At 42.6% G+C, this 8,888-nt stretch overlaps 1 protein-coding gene across 3 annotated transcripts; it reads left to right on the forward strand.

Annotated features, from left to right (window-relative positions):
* Positions 1-1,423: 1,423 nt before the first annotated feature.
* LOC137427544 (perilipin-3-like) lies at positions 1,424-4,302 on the forward strand. 3 transcript variants are annotated; one of them, XM_068117122.2, is made up of 5 exons: positions 1,424-1,561; positions 2,645-2,840; positions 3,275-3,357; positions 3,554-3,770; positions 3,864-4,302. In XM_068117122.2, exons 1-5 carry the CDS (start codon positions 1,529-1,531, stop codon positions 4,184-4,186), a joined length of 852 nt encoding a protein of 283 aa, XP_067973223.2. In that variant the 5' UTR covers positions 1,424-1,528; the 3' UTR covers positions 4,187-4,302. The 3 variants fall into 3 exon arrangements, with proteins under 3 accessions (XP_067973223.2, XP_078634149.1, XP_067973224.2); XM_078778023.1 differs by having other exon boundaries at positions 1,459-1,561; positions 3,626-3,770; XM_068117123.2 differs by lacking the exon at positions 1,424-1,561 and adding an exon at positions 2,378-2,521.
* Positions 4,303-8,888: the final 4,586 nt, after the last annotated feature.

Genomic DNA, 8,888 nt, shown 5'->3' on the forward strand with positions numbered 1-8,888 from the left:
TCAACCAATGAGAACTCTTGTGAAATCTATGTAGTATTATCATAATAAAGGATCTTACCTTTTGTTGGCGTTTTTACTCAGGAGGACACAAATCAGGGTTTTTGGAGAATCACACCCTTTCTTTGTCTGTAACTTCTTGACCTACTTATCAATGATACGTAATGCATCTAGCTAACAACACAGGGCAGCATTTACACAAGTTTCATTTCTGAGGGCTGGGAGGAAGGTTGTATCAACTAACCTACTGTATCAACTAACCTGCCTCTCCCCTAATAATTCCACAAACACCATTCAAATTCCCATTTAAATCTTATCAAATAAATAATGAAAAAAACCCAAAAATTCCCACTCTAAGCACATTTAGGGACTTTAAGTCGGTTGTCTCGTCTGCTTGAACTTGTACACGTAAAAATCCCCTCGAAAAGAGAAGGTCATTGTGTTCTGGTGCTCTCTCCTGGAGATGTTGAACGGGTCTTGATGCCAAGTTTGAAGGTGCATGGTTCGAATTGGTTCATACATTGAACTTCAGGAAATTGATGAAGCACAGGTGTATTGGTCCAAATGTCCACCTGTGAGGGTTTTCTTGAACATTTTGATGATTAAAGATTGACAATTCAGGAGGCGAGGATGGTTCACGAGCGAGCGGTATTCAATGACAAAGGACGGACTGTAACCGAAACAGGCCCGGACAGGTCAGGCCCGGAAATGTCAAAACGAAGGTTACTGACCTTGAAATGAGATAGAAAATAATGTATAATCAGTAATGAGGTTAGTTAGCTACGTAATACCGAAAATTTGGTGAAAAATGAAATGGAAAAAAAAATATGAAAAAAAAAAATATGAAAAATCGAGCTCTGTGGGGCTGGACACATGACATTGGCCTAACCAAATATCGAAACCCCCGTCAGATTCCACCAAACCCCTCGGAGGAGATGTAGCTTGAATTCGATTACCCCCTAAAAAGACATCTTTTTGGGCGTGGCTCCGCCCACAATGGGCGCAATACGCCCACTCTAGGCAGGACACAACTAGATCATGATATCAACCTCCCACCCAAGTTTCATCAAGATCGGATGATATCATCGGGTAGTTATGCTGCGGACAGACAGACACACACACAGACACACACACAGACACACACACAGACACACACAGACAGACGCACACACATGACGAATATAGTGGTCACTTACTGGTGAACCAATATAAAACGCACAAATGGAGTCACGTGGAAACATCGAGAATTTTAACCTGTTTTTGTAAATTTCATTGGTTCATTAATTCCTTGGAGTGAAATAAATTATCATTTTCGGTGAAGGTAAAGGTGTGTGCCGGGTGTGACGTCAGAGAAGCAGGTGTTTGTGTTTATTGTATAAAAAGGTGAGTCTGGTGTGAAATTCATTCGTTTCGTCATTCACTTGTTTGTGCCGTGATTCCGGTTGGTTGCCTGGTGCTTGGGTTCTCCCTTACTGGTCCAGGTGATCTCGCTCGTTTCTTTCATTGTGAGTCGTTTCTTGTTTTGAACAAAATGGCTTTGGAGGTTCAGACCGTCGGTACCAAGGTGAGTTATTTGGTTCTTCAGGTGAACACGGCGAATCGGTTTAGTGGGAAGAACCGGAAAATCCGTGGGGAGTTAAACATGATTCGTTAAAGTTGTTTAAACGGTTTTATGGCTGGGCGAACTGATGGATCGGTCTTTGATCTGACTGATCGTGGGGCTGGTGGGGGCGGGTGTATTTTTTTTGGGGGGAGGGGGGTTGTAACAGGAGGTAACGGGGTGTCGGGCGTGGCTGGGTTGGAATCCCTAAATTCATTTTGTATTCCTAACAGTTTGAATCCCTATCCTTTGTCATATAATCCCGAATTTAATTTGTGTTGCAGAGCTTTGTAATATGTCCTGCCGGTGTCTGGCTGAGTCCTGAGTTTCTTAACCAGTAAATGCTCGTGATTAAAAATACCACATTGAAGAACAAAATAACTAAACGATAAAAACATGTTTTAGGGATGCGCACATAAAAAAAAAATTTTAATCCTATTTTTATAATAAATTAAATAAATTTTACGAAAACAAAACATTTTTTAAAAAAAATTTGATACATGAAATTGTACCGGAAAAGAGGACCGTGGGCCAAATTTCAGCTCTCGGACGAATGGAACCGAGAAAACGAACGGCTCAGATTTAAAACGGGACAAACAAAGTTCAGATGAAGTTGATTCAAAGTATAAAAATGAACCCACTTTATTCATGTGCTAATGGACAACTGAAAATGGGTGAATGTCTTTAAATAATACACCTTAGGTGGAAGAATAAATAAACTGGTTGAGGCAGCGATTTGGTGCTTATACACTGCCTCGGTTAGTTATTTATTTTCCTGAGGAATGTTTTCATTCAGTGGAACAGAGAGCATCAGCCTATTTGTCAGGGAATCTGATGTAACGAGACTTAACTCTCTGCTTTGCTGTGAGGTGTAAAAACACAAACTAATCGGTTGATGTTCATTTCTAAACCTGGATTGATAAGGTTGGTTTGTGGATTTGATATTTGATGCCCAGCATCATCCGCTCCGAGAATCTCAATCTGTAAATCCCAAAAAGTTTCAGAATGTGAGATGTCCTCATTGTTTTAACTCTTCTTTGTCCACAGAATGTCATTCAGAGATTGTATGCACTACCGTTGTTCAGTTCTGCTGCGGATGACTTGGTTCAGGCCTACAAGTCTGGGAAAGAGTCGAGGCCTGTTCTTCTCTCTTTTGGTAATATGGTAGAACAGGGTGTTACAGGGGTAGCTGTGATCGCCTGCAGTGGGATCGAACCAATCACCAGGATTCTTCATCCGCAGAGTGAGTGAATCTGTGCAGATTGGACGTGATTGACTCGTGTAATTTTTTTTTTTTTTTTACCTACAACTTTATTTTCCCCATTTTATGGAAAGTTGTCTTTTCTGCAGAAGCATGGACATTGTTTTGGATAGTTTTTCAAATTGTCCCCTTTGTGTAATTTATTTATCGGTGATCTTTGAGTTTCCATAATGTAGAAGTCGACAATGAATGAATGTAGAAGGAAGTAGCGGACGGGGAAGACCGAGAAAGACTTGGCTAAAGATGGTGGAAGAAGAAATGCGGGCAAGGGGGTTAACAAGGAGAGATGCAGAAAATAGGGCAAAATGGAGAAGATTGTCATGGGGACCGCAAGGCTAACCCCCGCTCTAGCAGGGAAAATGGCCTTAAAATGCATGTTGTTTGTTTTGAGTTTCCATAAAATGTCTTTTCTCCAGTTAAGTTTGTTGACGAGCTCGCATGCCGAGGTCTGGATCTTGTGGAGGAGAAAGTACCAATCTTGCACCAACCTGCCAACAAGGTATTGGGAATAGAGGCAGTGCCTCAGAATATTCCTGTCATGTAATTCTTTAAATAGTGCAATGGAATATGGTTATAGAGATGCATGGAATTGGAACTGCCTACTTTGAAGTGGAAAAACAAGTAAATCTTACAATTGTTTTTGAAGTAACTTGAATTTTCCTTTGTGCAGTGAATGGATATTTCCTTGTTTGCAGGTACTTGATGATGTGAAGAAGAATTTGCAAATCGCACAAAAACAAATGGGAGTCTTCCTGGATTGTTCCCAGGTCGGAGTGGGTATGGAGAGATCCAAGCAGGCCATGTTGGACGGTGCAGACTCTCTGCTGAAAACCAAGTTTGGAGAGATGATTTTGTCAGGTGCAGACTCCATGCTTTCTCAAGTCGATGGATACCTGCCACATGATCAGCCAGGTAAGTTGGTACTGTGTGGATTTGAAGTAATTCTGCAGAAAGTTTTTTGTTTTTTTTTACTTCTGCAGAAAGTAATACCTGTATTTTCTGCAGAAGGTGCAAGTACTGATGAAGAGAAAGTTGTTGTCCGAAGCTCCTCATCCCTTGACCTTTACCGTCGGCTCGTTGCTGTATCCAGCAAGGCCGGACGAGAGGTGTTCAAGAAGAGTTCTTCCGGAATCCAAAGTGTTGCAGAGACCAGTCGTGCCCGTTTAACCAGTGTTCTGGAATCTTTCAGTGCAGCATTCGACTCCGTTGTGAAGGAAACTCCGGTGAACCAGGTGATCGATGCGATGCACCAGGAACACGATTCAGATCGCTCCGGTGATGTCTGTAAATCCTCCGGTGCGGAGACCCTGGGTAAACAAAGCAAATGAGTAAATGTCCGCAGGTGATTTCTCATTCGGTAAATGTTTTTGTGCAGCTTCACATTGAATGGATTGGATTTGCTGGGTTTGTCAAGTGATGGAAATAAAGTTCTTGGTGAAAGTGATTTTTGTTTTGGGTCCTGAATTAATTCTTCATTCACCACCATCTCCTATCTTCCCCCATCCAAAACCTTGATCTTTTCTACCACCATTAATTCACCCAAGATCGACTTTTTTGAAATACCGCCTTCTTTCCTGGAAGTACTAGCAGTGTTCATGTGTTTCATACCTCTCCCACCCCACACCCCCCCCCCCCCTCCGACCACACTTCTTTTTTTTTTTGATCAGTCTTACATGAGCCTCGATCTTGTATACAAAAAATAAAAGAAAAAATCCCATTTTTGTCGTAATCTCGTTGTGCAGATGGTCTTCCATGTGGCCATTGTACCCATTTGGGTTTGAGCTTGGGCATGTTTGTCCTTGACAAGGGTGGGTTGAATAATCCTGAAGTCTATCTTTTTAAATTTTTATTCTTCCTCCAGTGTTTTAGGTTTTGCTGATGCCATACAGTGAATGGATTAATTTCTACGCAAGAATGCAATTGAAGGAATTTTTATTTTTCCCTCCCTGTTTGTACATGTGGCCATTGAGCTCCTGGTTTGTTCGGTACTCATGCATAGATGGCAGCCTTCTTGCACTGTGGCTGTTGCAGCTTTGATGGGGGTCTGGCATACCCTTCTTTGATCAAATTATTTCTGCACAACAGACCTCAGTTTATCTGGTTAAATATGACAATGGTGTGAGCCATCTTTGGCGAATCTCTTCCCTTCATGGGCATACTCGGTGAACATTATATGTTGTATGATCTCTGTTGTGGATTTTTAATTAATTTAGCCTTGAATGATTTAACAAGACTCGTTAATCAAGGTCCAAACTCATTCAGAAGACAAACTGATTTACTGACATGGGAGTACTTCATTCATTGGTACCAAAGGTATTTACAGAATACACTTCAATAACAAGTTACACGAATAAAATGAAATCGCCACGCTACATTCTACACACATTCGGACAAGAAATGAGCCAAGTTTTCGACCTTGCTGTGGTACGACTATTTATGGTCATAGGTCAAATAAGGTTCAAAGAGATAAGCATTGTGTGATTCTTCAACTCCTTGGGTCAGCTTTTTCCTTCATCTCCAAATCTCCCAGCCACAAATGTCATGAAGAAACAGATTTCTTACATCTTACAAAATAAACAAAGCCTACTGCTTTTTTTCAGATAGCATGCCTGGCATGCATGAAGAAATCTCCCTGCTGCAGAAAAACAGGGTTGCAAAAGTTCAGCACACATTGTTACAAGTTCTATATATTAAATCTTTTTAATACAGACTTGGCATTTAATATGGAATATTTTTTTTGTGGGGGTGAACTTACTTTTCAAGATGACTTAGAACCAAAAGTTCATTGGAATTATGTTGAAATTATTCTAGATTTTGTTAATGTGACCTTTAAAAGAAACAAACACATTTGACATTTCGAAGCAAATAAATTTATCCTTGAAAGTGATGTAAACTGATATCGAACTCAATTCACGGACAGTACTGTGTTAAACTTCTGTACGTTTTCCAGAAGTATCTCTTTATTTTGCACATTAGCCAAAAAAAAATTTCAACAAAAACAAAAGCTAAATTATGACTGGGATTACAGACTAAAATTACAGTTCAGTACTTCGTGTAACCCCCATGAGCATCCAGGAGAGCATGTACACGTCGAGGCATGCTGTTCACGAGATTTGCCAAGGTTTGGACAGGAATCGCTTGCCATGCAGTGACAATAGTCTGCTGCAATTCACGCACAGAGGTCGGCTGCTGGTCCAAGTTGTCGATTTGACGCGTTAATTCTGCCCAAAAGTTCTCTATCGGATTCATATCCGGGGACATGGCAGGCCACTCCATATGCTCTACACCACGGTCAGCAAGAAAGTGTTGGATCATGCGAGCACGATGAGGCCGTGCATTGTCATCTTGGAAGACAAAGTTTCCTCGAAAGGCTGCCCGAGCAAATGGAAGCAATGCTCCTTCCAGAATGACCCGGTACTTGAACTGGTTCAGGTTTCCATTCAGAACAACCAGGTCAATTTTGCCCCCTGCATGAAAAGCAGCCCAAACGGTCACCCCACCACCTCCAGCTTGGACTCTTGGCACTATACAATCTTCGTTGTGGGCTTCATGCACTTGTCTGCGCACTCGGACGCGGCCATCTTGACGATAGACCAGAAATCTAGACTCGTCACTGAAGGTCACGTGATTCCAGTATCCTGGCTGCCATTGACGGTGCTCTCTGGCCTACTGCAATCGACGCTGGCTGTGTTGTCTGGTCAGGCGTGGCTTGCTCAGGGGACGCCTGACACGATAGCCTGCTTGAACCAGTCGTTGGTTGACTAGCCTTCTGGATACAGGCACATTTGTCAGTTGCTGCCACTCAGCCCGAAGCCGATTAGCTGACTTGGTACGGCCATTGCAGACTAACCGGTGCAGCTGGCGATCATCTCTCCTTGTGGTTCTGCATGGACGTCCTGGCCTCGTTATTGGAGTAGGGACACCCCTCTGAGCATTTCGTTTCAGGATCTTTGACACCTGACCTTGAGTGATGCCATACTGCCGAGCAATAGCATGCTGTTTCATGCCAGAATTTCGTAAAGCCACCACTCTATGACAAACAGCATTGCCAAGTTGACGGACCATCTCCAGAGGAAGCGGCATTAACTTTTGGAGATGTGCAGCAGTTGTTTTCCACTAATACAGAACGCAACAACCCTTATATACCCGATTGTGAAGCCAATCGTCAAATGTACCTGTCCTTACATTTTGTTACGCCACCTGTGATATAATCCTGTTATTGACTTCTTGCTGCGAAAGACAATCAGTGACATGGTTCTTTCAACAAAGAAATCACCGAAGGGTAAAAGAAACTCACCAGATTGATATACTGAGTTCAGAAAGTAAACCCAAGTCAAGAAAAAAAAAATATTCCATATTAAATGCCAAGTCTGTATATATGTGTAAATAGGTATTGTATGAAAAGTCGTATCATACAAAAAGGTATACCATTTATACAATATCAGGCTAACAAGGGACTTTAACACTGATTAATATCTGTATTCATTAAGTTTACGTGTTTGCAATGGCAAGGTCGAGGCTCAGGGAAATCCACTTGATTTACACAAATTACGTACGCAAATAAATTTTGCTTTCACATATCTAAGGTGGGACCCACAGCGGCTACCACAAATATTTCTGGTATAGATTGGTCCGTGCGGAAATGGACGTTGGCAGGTTTTCCTTTCTTGCCTCTGCCGTTCCACAATAACAAGTCTCCCACAGCCAAAGTGGTCCAGACCTGTGGCAACTGTTACACCAAGCTGACTGTTTGTGGCCTGACGTTCACAGCTGACAACTGGGATGGCACAAGACTTGTGTACATTTAGGACGTCCTTGTAGCACTTTATTTGTCCACAACATGACCGTACCACATTTAAGTTGTCCATAGAAAAGCGCTTTTGGGATTTTATGGTCTTCCATGCATGAGGTGTTCTGGCCACCAAAACTGGGCTTGCATCAGGAAATGCTCAACTCCTTGGATACGGTAATGGTCTAAGATTGAGGTGTTAGGTATTCTGCCTCGCTAGGTGATGCCAATCATCTTGGAAAGGCATCGCATATGGAATTGATCAAGGCATTTGATAGGGTGTCCAAGATTTGCAGAAGTGTTGATAAGACAACGGCACGATGGACACTGATCTTGGTGTCCAGGCAAATGCCAAAGGGGGGTGTTGATCTTCCAGAGGACACATGCTTTACCGAGTGTTGATGTCAATCATTCCTTTTTGAGATAGGACACCTGCAGGTAGCAGAACGTATCTCCAACTTTGGCGTGTCATCATGGCAATGGATGGGATGGCATATGTATATTTTGGTCTGCATGAGGCTAATCAGTCCATAGCAACGAGCAGATTGTGCAAAGGAGTTGACAAACTGCATATCTACGAGATTACGACTGAAGAGCGCGCAGTCATCGGCGAAAAGTAGATCAGGGAGCAACATTTCCGTAATTCTGGACTTGGCCTTCAGACACTATAAATTAAAGACACGACAGTCAGTTCCGAAATGGATGATCACTTTCCGGGTGATATCTTCGAGGGCATCACGAAGTATATAGAACACTGCGAAATAATGGGGGAGCTTGGACACAACCTTGCTTTGTGCTGTTGGTAACAGGAAATGACTCAGAAGTGCATCCACTGTCCCTCAAAAGAGCAACCGCAACGAGGAAGGATCTGATGGTGTTGATCAACTTAGTGGGACAGCCAACTTTGTACAGTTGCTTCCATATGCCTTCTCCACTGACCTGATCAAACACTTTTGTAAGGTCGACAAAGACCATCTGATGATCGCAATGTTTTCTGCTCTTCTGAAGTTGACGAGGAGAGAACATCATATTGGTCGTACCACGTCCAACACGAAAGCCGCTTTGGCTTTCTTGGGTGATGCTGTTGACAATTGTTGGTGACATGCGGGCAAGTATTTTCCCAGCATGAGATAGAAGGGCCATGCCACGGTCGTCGGACACATGACCTATCACCTACACATGACCTATCACCTTTGCATTTGTACAGGGGAACAATCGTGGCATCTTTGAAGACCTGGGGT

Source organism: Myxine glutinosa, chromosome 5 (assembly GCF_964187855.1).
Source record: "Myxine glutinosa chromosome 5, kmMyxGlut1.1, whole genome shotgun sequence".
Classification (NCBI taxonomy): Eukaryota; Metazoa; Chordata; class Myxini; order Myxiniformes; family Myxinidae; genus Myxine; species Myxine glutinosa.